The sequence below is a fragment of the Parasteatoda tepidariorum genome, chromosome 8 (assembly GCF_043381705.1).
Source record: "Parasteatoda tepidariorum isolate YZ-2023 chromosome 8, CAS_Ptep_4.0, whole genome shotgun sequence".
NCBI lineage: Eukaryota > Metazoa > Arthropoda > Arachnida > Araneae > Theridiidae > Parasteatoda > Parasteatoda tepidariorum.
Genome location: NC_092211.1, coordinates 42258315 through 42277391, shown reverse-complemented (window position 1 = coordinate 42277391; position 19077 = coordinate 42258315). Strand labels below are relative to the sequence as shown.

The following is a 19077-nucleotide window of genomic DNA, read 5'->3' as shown; positions in this document are numbered from 1 at the left end:
CGCTAAAGTATGTACTATACGATAGTACAGTACTATGCTATAGTACTATACGATAATAAATAGCATTAAAGAGTTGTGTTTATTAATAAAACAGTTATTGAAGTTATCATTATTTTGTCTTCGTTTATTTTGCTTTACATGACTTAAAAAAGTTATTTCTTTCCAGACTGTTGATCTTGTACCTTTTCTCGGAGTAACAAGAGGTCGGAGTCAGTTTTTGGATTTTTCCGATCCGGTCATGACTACCAGTTCAGCAATTCTCGTCCAGAAACCCCGGGTACCCCCAAGGACACTAATATTTCTGAGACCATTTTCACCTATGGTTAGGACTAAATATTTATGCATTAAAAAATTTGGCCAACAATAATCTGTCGATTTTATATCTTTTTCTTCCAAACGAATTGATACTATTTCATCATTAGTTTTGCTTTTCAGTACATATTTTCTTAAATTTTAATTACCATAATAATTTAGTTTTCTCGAAACAAGTTTTAAAAGTATAGTAGAAGCAAAATTAATATTCCTATTGCTGTAGGAATGCTAATTTGGTAATGTAGTCCAACTTTGCTGTCACTTTCATGCTAATCATTGAGTTTATCTGATACAACGAATAAAAAGTAATTAAATATTTCAGAACGAGTAATAAACTCCTGAGATCCATAAGATTGCAAATAATGATGTTACCTTAAAAATATTTTTTAAAAAAATCGAACCGTTTGCAGTTTAATTTTTATAAATAGTAATTTCTCAGCTAATAAAAACAATTTGTTTTTAAAATATTTTTTAATTGATCTAATTTAAATTTTTGAATAATATTGAGCTAAACTTACCTCTATCACTCACTATCTAAACTTTAGGACGCTAGACAGAAAGACAGATACACAAACTCTTTATTTTATTATTATAAAGGGACCCGAAAAGTCTCGTTTCCATGGCTGATAATGAATGCATACGAGAAAAACAGGTAGAAAAGAAATATGAACTTTTAATGAAATCTATATATAAATAAATAAATAGACTCTTTTTTTTTTTTTACAAAGAATAAAGTGATTTTACTTATTTTTATAATTTGTTCTTCTGTTTTTTATTTTCAAAATCAAAAATTTTTGTCAAAAATTTTTAAAAAACTGCAGATTTTTTTTCTATTGAAAATATTTCATAATAATAATTTTCAAGATAAAAATATTTTTCATTGTATTATAATTAAGTTTAATATGGATTGATGTAATATGCCTTAAATTTTACCTTACTATCCGTTTTTATATCTTTACCACATGTAATCGGTTTTCATCTGAAGTAATTGTCAGAAACACGAATAATTTTATTATGCATCCTCAACATTAGCAAATCCTTGTGTGAAAGATAATTGTTATTAAGATATCATTTCGTACTCCGCAGTTCCGCAGTAATGAGCAATATCTTAAACAATTTGTTGAACAGAATTAATATCTTGCGTTTTGGGTAATCTACAACTGCAGTGCTGCCGAAGAAGACACTGATCATTGTGGGAAGCTTACCTTTGGTGAAATTTCTTCCCTGGCAGAAATGAAATTAAACAAGACCATAAGAACTCCTCCCAACCACTCTTGGTATTTTGCGAAAAAACAGAGAGAATCTTTCAGTCTTAGACCGAGAGCCCATCAAACTGAATTTTCACGCTTCTTGAGTGGCCACACTAGATCCCTTACTTTCAACCGGGGCCAAGAAACTTATCCTGAATGTCATAGGTGCTCGACGCCGACCGGCCTGTGTAGGGGGCAGGAAACTGTCCCTGCATCAGAAAGGTCCTGGGTTCGAATCCCGGGCAAGGTATGGATGTTTCTTTCTCGCTCTGTGTGTTCTATGTCCTTTCTCCTTTGTGTGTGTGAATGCGACCCGCCCTATAAACGGGATTCTGGTTGTGTGAATGGTGTGGCAGAAGTCGAATTCTCGACCATAGATGGCGCCACTGAAAAACAAGAACAATCGCACCCCCTCTGCCTAAACAGGCATACGACAAAAAAAAAATTGGTGCTCGACAGACTTCCAGTCCTTTTTTGGACTTTTTGGAGGTGTTCGGATTCATCTAGACGATTCCGAGATTAGCAACAACAACAACAACTGCAGTAATGGAGTATTTCTGTGTATTCCAGTGTTATTTTTATTTTCATTATAGATGCTAAAGACAAGAATGCTCTCTTGAAGGTCAAATAAGTTAGTTTATTTAAGTTAAACAGTGTATTACTACAATTGTATTTATTATATGTCAATAAATAGTTGCAATATTTCTTTTTCTTTTAAGGTGTGGTGTTCAATATTTTTGATGGTTCCAGTCATGTCATTGGTGCTATGGCTAGTTCATAAAAAAAGTTCCCAGTTCACTGAAATTGAAAGAAATGGAAAAGGAGGACTTTTCTATTACGGGAATTGCTTTTGGTACATGTACGGTGCCATATTGCAACAAGGTAATAATTTCTTTCTTTCTTTCTCTTTTAACTCTTCGACGCAGGTGGGACACCGGTGATCCTTTTATATATTTTTTCTGACACTGCAAAAATATATTAAGAATTTTTTAGTTATGAAAAAAAGTCTAATAGTTACTAAAAAATCTGTTAGATTATCGGAATTATATTTGTGTAAAAATATGAAATCGAAAAGGTATAGTTTCATAACTGTTTTCATTTATATTCAAACATTTAACTATGATTTTATAAATTAAAGCTATTTCAATGATGAATAACTGTTTCTCACATATCTAAACAACTGCAAATAAGTGCAGATTCGAAATATTATTGGAAGTGAGCCACGTTTGGATGATTTAACCCTTAACACAGATAAGGACACTGTTGTTTCATGCTGTATTTCATAACCATAAATCATTAAAATGCAAAAAATAATATTTTTCACATGTTTTGACCTAAATTAATACACAATAATAAAAAAAATCTGAAAAATATGTAACCTTTGAGTCAGAGGGTTAAGTATTTGAAACGCAAGTATGATACTTTTAGAAGATAAAAAAAATAATGAAATCTGCTATGTTCTATAACAGGAATCCAAAATCCTGTGCCCGCAGGCACCGCTGATTGTTTTACGTGTAACTGTTTCTTTACAACCACGAAAAAGAAATATTTTAGTTTTCGACTAAACGCCATGTAAAAATATAAATTCCAAATGTAAGTTATCTTCTCAAAATTATGGTATTCGCTGTCAGACTGGTGCATATTTGGTGCAACTAATGAGATGTTCACGTTTCTGTTCAAGTTGCACCATAGGATCGTGTGTAAGAAATATTTTAATGTGGTTGAACTTAGCCTCCTATTATGATTGCTGAAAATTTGAACGATATTCTGGTTGAAAGCGCTCCAAAATTTCAAATAGTACTTGATGTGAAACTGTTACGTTACTCAGATTATTAATTCTGCTCGAATGAAATTTGTATATATTTAGGTGGCATTCATTTACCAGAAACAATAAGTGCTCGAATCGTAGTCAGTTTCTGGTGGCTGTTTGTGATGATAGTCATGGCTACTTACAGCGGTAACCTCATCGCATTTCTAACATTTCCTGAAGCAGATTGGGTGATAGCTTCATTGCATGACTTGGCATACAAAGAATCTGTTCTAGTCATTGTACAGGAAGGAACTAGTGTACACCAGGATATTGAGGTAAGAATGATGCGCAAGTACTTTTTTTCGAACATTTTTTAAAATAGTGCTTTTATAATATAAAATTTCTAGGAAAGTAGATCTGTTGTAGCTTGTAGCTCTCCTCGTTGTAGAAACAAATTGGCAATAGCAGACATGGAATGGGTCAGTTCCACCCAGGGCTAAAGAGAATAGAAGGGCTAGTTCACTCAGCTCTTAGAGCTGAACCTACGATTTCCCTCCTCATGACGTCACTGTGTCCACAGATCTCGGAGATCGCAAGCAAAGATATTATGATAACTTTTCATCTTTCTCTTTGTAAAAATAAGTTTGACTTTTTCTGGTTATAAGCTTTCAAACTTTACGTAATTAACACATTATTTCCGTTCATAAACATAGTTTAAAAAAACTTTCTTGGCCATTATGTTAAAAAAAATACCATTTAAAACTTACAAAAATGTTTTACTAGTTGGCGAAAATGACACTATAAATACTTTATTTTAAAAAGTTCAGTTTTAACTTTAATTATTAAGAAAAATGAAAGCATCTATCGACACTATTTTTATCTACATATTCTTTTATAACAATAAGTTGAGTTAAATTTAGAATCCCTGATTTTAAAATATGCCGTTAATAGCAATTTGTTCATACTTAATAATTAGGAAACATCAACCTTTAAACGCTAATTACTGAAACAAAATAAAAAATTAGGTTCATAATGACATTAGAAATTTTACAATTGTTTATCGATATTTAAATTTACGATGATATAATTTATAGATATTTAAATTTAAGAGAATATAATTTTTAAAAAAAAATCATAAATATTTAGAATAACTACATTAAAAAATATGTTATGAAATTAGGAGAATTTCAACTATATACTATATATTTTATTTATACTTTTTACTTACATTTTAATTTTCTTTGACTTTATCTATTTTTTAATTCTTTTCACCTGCCTTTCTTTATGAAGTAACGAGGCGGTTTCTATTTAGATAATGAATTTTTATAAAAGTTCTTTACGACAGAATAAACGTATTGCTGTTTTATATTAACTGTGTCATTTCGGAATCCATTCTTTACATAGTTGTTCATTTACTTTAGGGAACACGCGAAAAATTATACTTTTTCCTTTTGTTTTTATATCAGAATTTTTGCAAGTTGCAATCGCGCAAACTGGCATTTCGATAATAGTTTTAAATTCTTGTAAATTCACTGCAAAAACTGAGGAAAGTCATTATAGAAAATAACAAATGTCTTAGAATATCTCGCAAAAAGAAATGATCCAATATTAGTTAGAGCTAGTAAGGCCAAACGCTCCGTTCTTGAAGTAAAAGTGCGAGCTTTGCGCCAAAGTGACGTCACTAGAGAAAATCGGAGGTTTGGTGCGGCGAGAGCTACTTCAAAGGAGTGAACCAGCCCTTCTATTCTCTTTAGCCCTGAGTTCCACCACACCTAGTTTTAACAGTTCTCTCTAAATTCCTTCAACTTTTGAAAAGTAAATAATCGTTTCACTGTCGACTTTTCGTACGATCTAGTTCATAATTTTAACTTGACGTCATTATTCTTTATTTAATGATAAATCCTTATCAATATTCAAATTATTCTATCAGAGAAATGAACTTCTGTAAAGAAAAGTTCAAATCTTATAAAATGAAAAAAAAATACAATTCAAGATTTCAACAGACTTAGAGAATATTTTTATTATATCTGGTTTAATCGCTCTGCTTAAAATGTACCAATCAAAGACACGATTTATAAATGTAGATATTATAAGAATTTTTATTTTGATGAAAAAAGTTGCAATAAAAATGCTGTCGATGCAGAATTGGAAAGTGTTTTTTATTAAAATAAGAGATTCATATTTAAAACATTTTAATTCAACACAAAATCGTTTGCATATAACAAAAAAGGAAGGATGGAGTACTTACATTCTTTGACATAAAACTGTTTTTTTTTTCCTTCTGTTTTTGAACTGTATCGTCAGAACATCTTGGATCGAGCTCTAGAAATTTCAAAGTCAGGGAACTGACCCACCCCATTTAACATTTCTAACAGAACGAGTTTCCCCGATGTCTAGATGCAAAAGAAACTTTTCAAACCAATATGACGACCTGTACTTGGAAATTTATCAATTGTTTACCGATGCTCTCTCTTTCACTACATCAGAAAATAAGGTCAGAAGATAAATGTATATCATAAGTATAGCAGAAGATTAAAATATCACATTATATTTTGGCAAGTTAAAAAAACGATACAAAAGAAAAAACAAATTACGAACCATTAAGCTTTCATTGAATAATAAATGAACGTTTTATGCTGATAGACAACATGTCTTCAACAAGGAAATAGCCATATTTCTATAATGTCAAAAGGCTGACTCTGTATGCATAATATGTTTATCCTCAAGGTTTGCCAATTACTCGTATAACAGAATAAACTGAACAAGAACCATGTTTGAATATTATAATGTTTATTTTAAAAGCATTAATCACATCTTGAGAAAGGTATGTATATCTATATTATTTATATTATATAAAAAAAGATGATTCTCAACGAAACTTTTGATTAGAATTGAACGCACAGCAGTGTTTGCTCGCATGTTTGACAAAAATAACGATGTTTGTTTCATTATTAAAGGATTTCACTACTCTTACCTTTTTGAAAAATTTAGGTGCATATCTTCGAAATTTTTAAATTGATTTTTTGGTTTAATTAAATATGCAGTTGCATAAGTCAAATCATTTCTCACGAGCTAAGTTCTTGAGGTGTTTTACGATGTGCTAACCTCTAAGATTAATAAATATTAGTTTTAAATCTTCCTTGAATATTTTTTAAAAATATTTTTTGCCTTTGTACTGGTAGACATCAGAAATTTAATATCAAAACTAAACTAAATACTGTCTAGCAACCACAAGATGAGCTATCGTCTTCGCTCAAACTTACTTGGGCCTCATTCTGTGATTGTCAGACAGTACATCACTTTTTATTTGTCAATTATTATATTTTTGCAGTTTCAGCCTCGGAGGCTCGGGGGATAAAAAACTCGCCTTCTTATGAGGTGAAATGAATTGCACCGACCACATTGCTGACACAAAATGCACTCACAAGGGAAACTAGGGAAGTGTGACTCACCAATTTTGAAATAAACTAGTGGGATGTATGCCTTATGAGGAATAATTTTAGGGGGCAACATTCGTTTCGGCCCATAGAAGGTCCTGTGAGAGATAAAAAATAATTCAATATATAGAAAAATCGGTATGCAGACTTCAATGCAGACTGTTAGTTATTGTAATTGTCTCATACTCCAATTAATTTTGTGGTACTTTCACGTGCTATATAATGCATATTTATTGTCAAAATTGATTTCGAAAATTTTATATGTCTGCAATTTTTCAGAAAAACCTGTTAGGTTAATTTAAAAAAAAAATTTGACATAAATTTTTTAAAATTATTTTTTTTAAGAAATTTTCCAAATTAATTGGAGTATGTAATTGCAAAGCAATTAATTAATTAATAATTATTTAATAATTAATTAATAATTAATTAATAATCAGTTAATTTGCTAATTAATTTATTATTTTGTTAATTAATTAACCAATCAATTACAAATTAATTGGAGTATGAGACAATTACAATAACTAACAGTCTGCATTGAAGTAATAAAATACCGATTTTTCTATATATTTAATTATTTTTTATCTCTCACAAGACCTTCTATGGGCCGAAACGAATGTTGCCCCCTAAAATTATTCGTCATAAGGCATACATCCCACTAGTTTATTTCAAAATTGGTGAGTCACACTTCCCTAGTTTCCCTTGTGTAGATCATGGGTTAGAGTCCTCGTGCCGGTCAGGATAACCGTGATAGGTTTTCGTGGTTTTCTTCTCCATATAACACAGTAGTCCTTCACGAAAGCAATCTCTCCCAATACTTGATCTATGAGTTTCCTTGTCATCTGGAATGGGTTCAAAATTACGAGGCTGCGGAATTGAGCATTGATTGCTGTAAACTCAAAATTGGGTCGGATATTCGACGTTGATTAAGTGAAGTAGGTTAATAGTATTTAATTTTTCGGTGTAGAAATGAAAATTTGTCCAAACAATGTTGGAAGGAAGAGCTATCAGTCACCAAACGAATTATGTAGAGATTGTAATCCTTTCTAAATGTAGGGTAATCGATTTACGGTAAAAATTAATTGTGAAAACAAGATATGTACTATAATTAAGCACCAATAATTGTGAATGATACATCGATCAATAATAATTGCAAGTTTGGTACTGACTATGCCAATTAGATATCAACTACTGATAAAAAATATTTTGATGTAAAATCTTGATGGAGTCGCAGTAACCAATAAAAATCGTTGAAACGTTATGATGTTGAAGGGGCGTTTCTTTTCCAACCAAAAGAGATGAGGAGGAGTTAGAAAACAAGTTCAGGCTTATCATTCACACACATAAGTGAAGCGAAGCCAACCGTGAAAGAAGTTTGTTTTTCATTGATGAAGATGCTACAAATCCAAACCAAATAGAATAAATACCTTCGAAATACAAATGCCTGAAGCATCAAAGAGAATTGGACGAAGCGTAACCATGACGAAATAAAATAACACTCAAAATAACTTGTGGTAATGTTTAATGGGTTTACTGCAAATATAGGTTAATTAATTAAAAGAGACAATTTAAGTTATGGAATCAGATCCAGAAAGAGATTCTTTTTGAATAAACGTACCTTTCTCGCGAATTTTTCGAATTTCTGACTTTCAAAAAGGGGAGGAGCCGCAAAATCGAAAATGATGACCGAATAATTTCGGGGAATGGTCGAAAACGTGAGTCACTTAATATTACCTAACTTTATATGTTATATATTTATTACGTACTTGAGTTTTTTGCAATACTATCTCTAGAGCAAATTCTGCCTGAATCAAACTTACGTGATTTTAAAGTAGCTTTTCGAAAATTCTTTCCGAAAAATCTATAACTGTTATGTATATAATCTATAATTCTATGATCATAATTAACCATTATTATGTATAAATTTTTTTTTGCATGACTTTGAACATTTTAATTTAAATGTTAAAATTTGCATGAACGCAGTCGAATAGCTCTAGAGATTTAAAATACGGAGTCTTAAAAGAATAAAAAAATACGAGTGATAAAAATTTTAACCATCATTATTAAATTAAAATAATTAATAATTATAAAAATTATTTTTTACATGAAATTTAGATGCAAGAGATTTTTTTTAAAATTTATGTTAACCTTTTTATTAAAGCCATAATACCGACATCGCAAAAATTCTACACATTTTGAATATCAGAAAATCCATTATAATCATTTTCAGAAAGCAATTTTATTGAGAGATTATATTTTGCGTATGTCACGAGCTTCTCGCAACGTAGTGATTCACTTTTAAAGTAAAGCAAAAATTCCCGATACAGCTCATTAAAGAATCATGGAGTTTACAGTTTTATATGGTTGTAACAAACAGCGTGATGACGGCCACCACCTTTAATTCTCAGACAAGTCAGTACTCATCGACATGAAGCTGAGGCTCTGAAAGTTGAAGTTGAGCTCTGGAAGCTCTTTAAAAGACTTAAGAGCAATTTGTTTCCTCAGTTATTAAATGTTTTCGTAATCTAAACCTATTCAAATCATTTAAAAAAATTTTCTATTATTATTCGTGGCACTATATAATGTAAAAAATTTCAGATCAAATTACGACAAAAATAGCCGTACTCAGGGGGCCACTACTTTTTATCGTAAAATTCATTTCCACAGTAAATTATTGCAGAGCAAAAAAATCTGCTATACCATAATTTTTATATACAGTGATATTTACTGTAAAATCACAATCACTCGGTCTTCGTAATTACTGTAAAAGTAACTGTATAAAAGTTTACGGTAAAAATGGATCTTATGGAGGCTGCACTCAGGATGCCAATACTTTTTACCGTAATTTGGCCCGGATTTCTTTTTATAGCATAGCCTCACACAGCTAATCGCATCTATTACTGTTAAAATTGCGGTATAAGATTTTATGGCATAAAATTTTACGGTAAAAATGGATATTACGGTAGATTGGATTTTATGGATGCTGCAATCACGGAGCCAGTACTTTATACCGTAATTTGATCCTTAATTTTTTTACAGTGTAGCCTAGAGCAGGCCAGACGTTTTAACGAATTTTCTGAAGTCTATCAGATACATGCTGTATCCAATTAGTCCCTTTTAATATTCTCAAATCTATCTGAGTGAAGTTTTACCCTGTTTTCTTATGAGATTAAAGGCTTCGTGGGATTTTTATTATCAGATCTTAAAAAGTGCGCAAGTTACCTTTATAATCATTTCGCCACCGTATTATGCCTGGTTGCTTATATCTGTTACAAAGAATTAATGTCTTATTCATACATGGCTCCACTGAAAAATAAGAGACGCACACTCTGCCTGAAAATCACTCGGATTTTCATACTAGGCTTTCTGTCATTGGCAAGTGGCATTATTAATGACAACAACAACAAAGAATTTATTGTAAAGAATTCGCCAGATGTTATTTCCTTAGATATCACTGAATCACATTCTTTCATTTGAGCATTATGGAAACTATATTTTTAAATAAAACAAAATACAACAGTCTGAGTAAAGTTTTTTTCGAAACATACTACGCTAATTATATATTTTTAAAAAATTCAGCAGCTGTAAGACAGCATTTTAGTTACGAAAACGTATAGTTTTTTACCTCTTGAAAGTGGAAAAAAAAAGAAACGTCGAAGAAACTTTTTTTAATTGTTGCCATCATTCAAATGCTTTCCAATATTTCTTTCAGTGTTTTAATATTCACTACATTCTTTTTTCAAACAGGAAAATCCAATGCAGTATTTGCGAACTTTGAAAGATCGATTTGATCGTCAAAGAAATGCAATTCTGGTAAAAAATATCACATCAATAATTTCTTCCGTAAAAGCTGGTAAAGCAGCCTATGTTGACGATTTCTATGTATTATCAGATCTGATAAAAGATGACTACAAGGAAACGGGAAGTTGTCATCTTTCTTTGGCGCCAAACACTTTTTTGGAAATTTATTTGGCCATAGCAGCAAGAAAAGGAAGTCCATACATGAAAGAAATCAATACTTTGTGAGTATAAAAATACTTCTTCAGTATCGATTTCTTCTTTATATGTAAAAATATCTTTTCATTGTTTGTAAACAAGAAGGCGCGTCTATCTCTTCTATGATGCTAACTTTTTCTTATGGTTATTGGATTAGGGTGGGTTGGAAAACAATTTTATTTTTTTCCTATATAGTTTTGAAAGTGGTATGGTTAGAGAAAAGAAAAATGATGCCAAACTATAATGGGTTTTTATTTCCTTGCTTTTTTTCTCTCCACTGCTTTTGAAGAAAATCTAAATGTAGTTATTTTTTATAAATTTATAACACAACAAAACAGCTGTGCTATCGAAGCGCCATAGTTTAACAAAGGGTAGAGAATGGTTTCACGAACACAGAAAGATTATATCAGCGATGTTTTTTACTAAATAATTATCAGTTTCTGCCACATTATTGTACCATTTTTTTAGATTACCATTTTTTGTTTATTTTACCGAATATATCAGTTTTTAGCAGCGATGGCTCAGGGGATAGAGCGTTCGCCTTCCAATAAGGTGAACCGAGATCGGATCCCTGGATGGCTGGTCGATACGAATTCGTATCCGGCTTGCACCGACCACAGTGCTGACCTTAAGTATCCTCAGTGGTAAACGGATCATGGGTTGGATTCCTTAGCCGTCAGGCTAACCGTAGGAGGTTCTCGTAGTCTCCCTCTCTATGTAACGCAAATACCTGTTAGTTCCATCAAAAAGCCTTCTACGAAGGCAAATTTCTCCCAACACTTGATCCAGGAGTTCCCTTGTCTTCTGGATTGGGTTTAAAATTACAATGCTACGGAGGTGAAAATTAGTAGTCGTAAACCCGAAAATTGGGTCGACTGTTCAACGACGGTTATTAAAAAAATATGTCAGTTTTAAAATCATTAAGGAGCCGTTAAAAATGGTCAAACGGTCTGTTGGTCAAAAATTGATATATGGGGCATCATTTAATCTCAGAAGAGTGGCATTTAATATTTTTCGTTACTATATCGACCGTTTGTTAATCCATCTAGTTTACCAAAGGATACCTTTACATAGGATTGTTAAAATTAAACGTACTCAGAAGCTCTTTAGTTCTTGATCTGCTGAACAAATCCCAATAAAACTTCATGGATATGTTATTTAGATCATGAGGCATAGGTTACAAAGAAAAAATAGCAGCAACTTCCCATCAGGCGGCTCTAAAACGCAATGAGAAGAAAGATTACGCTTAAAATTACAAGAATAACATGTTTTATTTATTCACACACCTGCGTGTTCTGTGTGCATATCTTAAAAGTCAATAATAATCTTAAGGTTGCATAAATGCATCGTTTGCATATTGGTTAAGTAGTATAGCGCCATCTATTGGCAAATTATTTTTTCATTGGTAATCTTAGCCCTATAATCTACATGACATATTTTTAAAGTTATATTTAGATCCTTTCTATAGAATCCAGAACTAGAAGCTAATGAGTAATGTCGATTTAATTTTAAACCTCCATGGTTATAATAATTCTTAATGTTGCGCCATTTGCTATTTGACGAGCACTATTTAATTAGTGAGTGCCATTTAATATTTTCCAATACTATGATGACCGATTTTTTTTCAGCTTAAGAATTTGAAAATTATGAGTATAGTGATTGAATAAGTGAAAGAGAAGGAGTGCGTAAGTTTCTGGATAGAAAGGAATCAAAATTAAGAATAAGCAAATCACATTCTAAACAGCAAAATTAATGAAGAAATGTTACAACATAATTCCTTTAGGAGAAAAGTAAAAAATAATCATACCATTTTTAACGCCAATGATACTAAATTATTTTGGTAATAAGTACTATTTTAAATAAAACAAAAAGTAATCGATATATTAAAAGACTAAACTGATCGAGAGATGGTACTAATTCGTCTATTAAAGTAAATTTGTGTGCTTGTCAATTAAGTAATCCTTGATTGGAAAAACCATTGAGTGAACGAATCGGTTTGTTATTCAATAATTAAAAAAATATTGACGTTTAATTTATGGTATGACAAGTACTCAGCATGATCGGAAATTTTTTTCTCTATTCTTTTAATTTTTGAAGGGAAAAACGAAACTATATTTAATTGTTTTCCATTTTGTTCCAGTTTGCGCCACTTATGGCTTGGAGGTTTCATGCAACACTGGTCTGAAAGGTTTTCAGAAATGAATATACACGAGTGCTTCGCTGTCACAACATTTGAGAGAGGAAGAAGAAAAGACTTTACATTGTTCGATCTCTTCGGTGCTTTCATGATGCTGGCTTTAGGTTTAGTTATTTCCTCTGCCATGTTATGTTTCGAACGCATTTGGCGATATTTGGTGAAAGTCATAAAACAGAGAAGACCTAATTACAGATATTCGAATTCATTCTTCCATAAGACTGTCATATTGGCCATTAGAAAAATTGATTGATTGATTATAATGAGAAAAAATAATTGTTTTAATTTCTTTTAAAGTGATGCCACTTTAAATCAAACGTGGGTTCGCTATAAGCTGGTTGTATATTTATCCTGTTTAATTATCAGGGTAAAATTACTCATTAAAATCCTGAATCTGTATTCGTCATAAACGGAGAAAAAAGTTCTTGTAAAATTAATTAACTGTTCGGTAATGACATTTTTGGTAAAAGAAACCATAACTTTGCTTAATAAAATTAAAATATACGATATTTAAATCATTCATTTGGTAATTTTTCCATTCATATGGTAACGGTTTACCGGAAAATCTGATTTTCAAAATTTTAGTCCGTATTACCAAACATTAAGTTAAAAATACGAAACTGAAATGTAAATTAAAACAAATAAATGGTTTTTAAGTCATTTTCTAAGATATTATAACAATTCCCACCATATTTTAGTAGTTATAACTGTACTTTCTTTTCTCAGTGTAGGCATGTCTGCATTAAAAACAAGATGTTAATCATTGCCAGGGCTAGGCCCCACTGTTTTCGACGAATTTCAACCGTACAATCTTGCTGAAACCTGCATGCTAATTCAAAGATATAATTTAAAATTTTTTTGTTTAAAAATATATGTTTTAAAATTTTGTAATATATATTTTCAAATTAAATCTCAAAATTAATATATATTTTAAAATTAAATCTCAAAATTAATATATATTTTAAAATTAAATCACTAATCCCAATAAACTATAAATAACCCATATAATGTTCTTTAATAACGATTACATAAAAGGAAAGAACCGTGATGGCTCAAGAGATAGAACGTTTGGCTTCCAATCAGGTGAACCGGGTTCGAATTCCAGCGATGACTGATTGATACGAATTCCGCATCCAGCTTGGCACTAGGATAGGATGGAAGTCGCCGTTGAGGTCCTAGTAGTCCAGGTATACTGTCTCGAAGCTGTTCTAGAGGTTTTGTAAAAGTTTGAAGTTCATCAAGCAATGCATCTAAAGCATTTTCATTACATAAAAAGAACGCATGACAAGTGACCGATTCTTTCCATTGATATCAAGTATGAGATGAAAATATAGAATTTCTTGCACAAGTATCAAAGTAAGTTACATAACTAAAGTCCTCTTTGAGGTTTGAGTTCTTTAAGCGACTCTATTCATTGTTTTATTATTGGACATTTATTTTCGAAACAGCATAATGAAAAAATATTATTTTAATAAAGAATGGTTTAAATACTTATATCAATTACTTGACTTGTAATAAAATAAAGAAGTGTGTGTTAAAAACAATTTCTGTCGAACAGAGCTACACCATTTGTAAATACTTTTTTTTGCATGTAATTTAAATACCAAAGATCAATGAATTTTACTTTTTAAGTAAGCAGTTTAATTTATTTAAGTGTATTTAACAATGCCGCTTTAAAAAAAAGGGAGGAAATTGGGCGGAATTTTAAGTTAAATATCAAAAGTGAACCAAGTGTGACATCACAATAGTAGTTTCATAGCCGACTAAAACGTTTTATTGATCCATTTTGCCGGCATTGCATATTTTAAAAACTTTTCCCCTTACATTTGTTCTACACCTTATTTGTAACAATATTTATAAAGGCAAAAAAAAAAAAAAAAAACATTTTAATTACACGTAATTAAAATGCTCTTTAGTTAATATTTCCATAAAATTTTAATATTTTTATAATCCTCCCTATAGAAATAAAAAGTTCAACATTAATCATTCATTCACGTAGAGAATTTAACTTAAGTACAGATACTTAAAAAAAAAAAAACAAAAAAAAACGGAAGACATAGAAATGCAATGTTCGCTGCATTCCATTTCGGCTTTACTCAATTTTATGTTTAGTTATAAAATTTATCAACAGATGGTGCTGTTGACTGATAATAACTATAAGACAATGTTTTCTGATGAATGTCGGGCTGAAATATGTCAATAGGCATTTCTTAATTTTGTTTTAACATTGGTACATAACTTTCTTGTTGCAAATATTGGTAATTTTGAAAACAACGTTTTATTGTTTCAAATAGTTATTACAGCCATTTGTTGAAAAATTTTGAAACTAAGTTAAAACAATAATAATTGTACTTTAATGCGCCATTCTTTTCTCGTTAATTTGGGATTTCCGGATTATATATATAAACATATATATATANCCCTCAGCTATATAAATTAAGAATGTAATCTTAACATTTTTTCTTAAATCAACAGTATAAAAAAAGCTTACTTTTCATTTCAGAAATATTTTCCTATTTCATAATAATTAATTTGCATTTAAAATTTATTATCATTATAATTTTTTTGAATTACAATTTTAAAAATTTGGGGCTGATTCAATTTGTATATGAAGGCCGAAATTTAATGCTTTACTTTTAAAAAGAAATTTCGCCGATAAAGCTTTCGTATTTTTACTTTTATAAAGAGTCTAAAAGCAAAGTTGAAGAATAACTTTATACGCATAATGAAATGTGACTCCAAAGCTTATTTAAGCTCAATTTATGGAAAATAAATCTTTTCAGATGAAAAATGCAACACAATGAATGAGAAAGCTTTTAATAAGAAATTCAAAGTATAAAGAAATGAATACAAAAATGTTCGCTGCTATTTTAAAATTTCAATAGTTCAGGAAACGCTCATTTTCTTGGATTTACAGTTCATTTATATTCAAATACTTATTTGCTAAAAAAATGAATAAAAAAATTGAGGCTTGTATATATTTTAATAACTATTCATCTAAAAGAAAATCTGCTTTTCATAATTTGCATTCCAATCCTATTTTAAGTCATGGGCTAAAGGAAACCCGCATTTTAAAAGAAAAATGTTTGAGTGAAAATAACGATTTTTAGAAATAAAAATATACATTCATTATATACTTATTTACGCTATTAAATTGATCTGTTTTTTGAAGGAATTTTATTTGTAAATGATCAGAAAGAAAGATGAAAAATGAATAACTTTTTGAGAGATGTTTAAGAATTTTTAAATTTTTGGAGAGAGATTCCTGTTCTTTTCAAAAGAAAACTTTGTTAACAAGAATAAGATTTAAGAAAAAATTGTACGAAACGTTAGAATAAATATTTTTTTACGTACAAAACATGCAAATAGAATCGTAATACTTTAATTTCTGATATTATTATTGGACTATAATATTGGCAAACAAAAACTTCTAGCATTGTTTACCGTACATGTTCATCCATAAATATTGCTAAGAATCTTGTCAACAGAAAAGACGGATACAGATTTTATTTATAAGAACAGCAGTTATTATAAAGATTTTAATTGTAAAGGAAAGGAAAATCCTTGAAAGTAATGTTATTAAAAAAATTTCGCGGTGCAAATTACTTCCTTAAGTACATGTAATACAAAGAACTTTAATAATTGTTTAGAAATTTTGGAAAAAGTTGATCTTAAATAACTTGGTTTTGGATGATTTTAACCTCCTCATTGCTTCACTGTTTAATCGATAGTGATTTGCCAAAATTTGAAAAGATTAGTTATCTTCTTTTTTATGTAAATATTTATTTGCGACCCTTAACTTTCGTAGTCTTACTGTCTGCCTCATATATACAGACAGTCCCAAGACTCATGGTACATACGTTAGGGAATGATAGAAGATAACTAAACAAAAAAAAAATCCCCATACAATCCATGGTTCGAACATTGGCCACCAGAATAATAGTAATATTTGTATACCAAGGTTCGAACTCAAGTTGTAACACACTAGTCTTCTGAGCCTGGACTTTTTCTTCTGGGGTCGTATGAATAGCCTCATCTACGACGATTGTCCCACAGGTTTTGCTGAAGATCTTGCTGTCCGGATATCCGTAATCGCTGACACCCATAAGATAGATGCCTGGTGTTGTTTATTTCTGCCAATGTACGACGGTGTAAAGCTTACGGTAATGTTGGCGGCCTCAATTTTGAGCAATTTCTGTGATGGGGGACTTGGTGTTGTTTAATTTCATTTTGTTCAATAAGATGTTTTTCTTCATTTTATCGGGTTCTTTTTATTTCATCTCTATCTGTCTTGTTTACCGCCATTTCGTGACACAACATGTTTCGTGCTCTAGCGCTTTAGGACTTGCGTTCCGACCATGGGGTGTGTAAAGACTTTTAAATTTTCTCATAAAGACGAGTCGCCTGCATCTTAAATTAATTTATTCAAAGCTATAGATGTACAAAACAGACATGATTGACACATCACCGACAAATACTAACATAGACAGAACATTTATCGAAAACCGCCATCCATCTTTTTTAATCTCGACTGCGACTTCTCTTCAGGAAAAAAAAGAAATCTGAAAGAAAGGTTTTTGTGCCATATAGTGGCCAGTTTCATACAAGTGTATGGTGATTTGTGCTTGCCTAGTTGTTTTCGATCACCCTGTAACTCTCTGTACATTATTAATTTGAGATTAATATAGATTATAATGTGAGATTACTAGAAAATACACTATGCAACAAAGTTATTTTTTCCATTTTGTTTTCGGTTTTCAATATATTATTGGTTGCATGGAAACTATTGTAACCTTAGAATCCTAATTTTAGACTATGTTATACCATATTCCTTTTATAAAATATCTCATGAGTATAACAGAATAAAAAAAAATTCCGTAAGTACTTCATGGAATGTCAAACTTGTTGTAAAAGCAATAGCCTTGTGCTCTTCACAGCCAAGAAAATTATTAGAGTTGGAAAAATTTATTCTCATACAGTAGATTTTTTTGAACTTCGTTTGAAATTATTTCGCTTTCATAGACTTTTTTGTTGTAAAGAATATCTTCATATATTACATTACATGAGATAAGAATTTTTTTTGGCTATTTTAAAACTTTATGGTTCATTGCTGACATTGAATGTTGAAAATTAGGCTTCCCCATTATCACGATAAGGTGTACTAATACTCATTCAATAAGTATTTGGTATATATTTTTTTAGACGATAATTATTAATAAGCAAAATTCTGATCCCAGAAAACAATATAAAAAAACTGTTTAATTTCAAAGTAATAATACATAAAACCATCCAATTTATTTAAAACCCCGGCCAAGAATGATATTTGAAAGAAACCATTTAATGTTTTCATTTATACTTTTGGAATATTTTAATAACTTCATCATTTATGATTATATTGATGAAAATAGGGAAAACCACTCGTTCACTTCCGCTATCAATCTCATTTTAATAGAAGAAGTAAATAATTAATTTCCTATTGTAGTGAAGATATGCTGTTTTTTTTTCAATAATCTGCAGAAATGAAAGAAAAAAGGGTGTGAGAAAAAAATGAAAGTAAATCGTAAATTTGAAAATATTGGGAAAGGACATAGTTCAGGGATCTGCAGATAGTTAAAATCAATAATGTAATGTAATTTTATCTAGTATATTGTACTCCAATAATTGTGCATTAAAATTGTAAATCATATTTCCGAACACTTTATTCAGAAAATGTGAGGCTCCAATTGGATACCTGTAAGTGACGTCATCGTAGATAAATCGTATCATTTGTTGATTCAAAAGCCAATCAGGTTCGACAGAGACGTGTGACGTAGTTACAGTTATCCAATTAAATCTGTTTTAAATCACATGGTTAGGCATAATTACGTTTTCTCGAGTTGCAAGTACCCAATTTTAATAACAAGGAGAATAAACGCCATCTCTTTAATAAGTTAGTTATAAATATGAGATTGTTTAAGCAAAGCTAATAGTGATGCTTACTTTATATGGTATTAGGTAAACCAAAGTGAAAGTGTTTCCGATACTACGCCCCTCAGCTAGATCAGGCAAAAAAAAATCTTTTGATAGATATTATAAATAAAGATTCATGCTAGGTAATGATGGTCGTAGTGTGCATGGTGTGTTCAACAGCAGAGAAGTAAA

General features: G+C 30.6%; 1 protein-coding gene and 1 long non-coding RNA gene across 2 annotated transcripts in view; one reads left to right on the top strand and one right to left on the bottom strand.

Moving 5' to 3' along the window:
* LOC107447365 (glutamate receptor ionotropic, kainate glr-3-like) overlaps positions 1 to 13451 on the top strand; it is a 42407-nt gene extending 28956 nt beyond the window's left edge. The window contains exons 11-15 of the mRNA XM_016062252.3: positions 167 to 322; positions 2282 to 2444; positions 3430 to 3647; positions 10494 to 10768; positions 12883 to 13451. Of these exons, the coding sequence (XP_015917738.1) occupies positions 167 to 322; positions 2282 to 2444; positions 3430 to 3647; positions 10494 to 10768; positions 12883 to 13189 (1119 nt within the window). The 3' untranslated portion in view covers positions 13190 to 13451. The remainder of the gene's footprint in view (positions 1 to 166; positions 323 to 2281; positions 2445 to 3429; positions 3648 to 10493; positions 10769 to 12882) is intronic.
* On the bottom strand, positions 2179 to 11963 carry LOC139426339 (uncharacterized). Its single transcript, XR_011637584.1, has 3 exons — positions 11838 to 11963; positions 5561 to 5789; positions 2179 to 2527 (listed from the first exon to the last, which is right to left on the bottom strand). It is a non-coding gene; the product is annotated as an uncharacterized lncRNA (long non-coding RNA).
* Positions 13452 to 19077: the final 5626 nt, after the last annotated feature.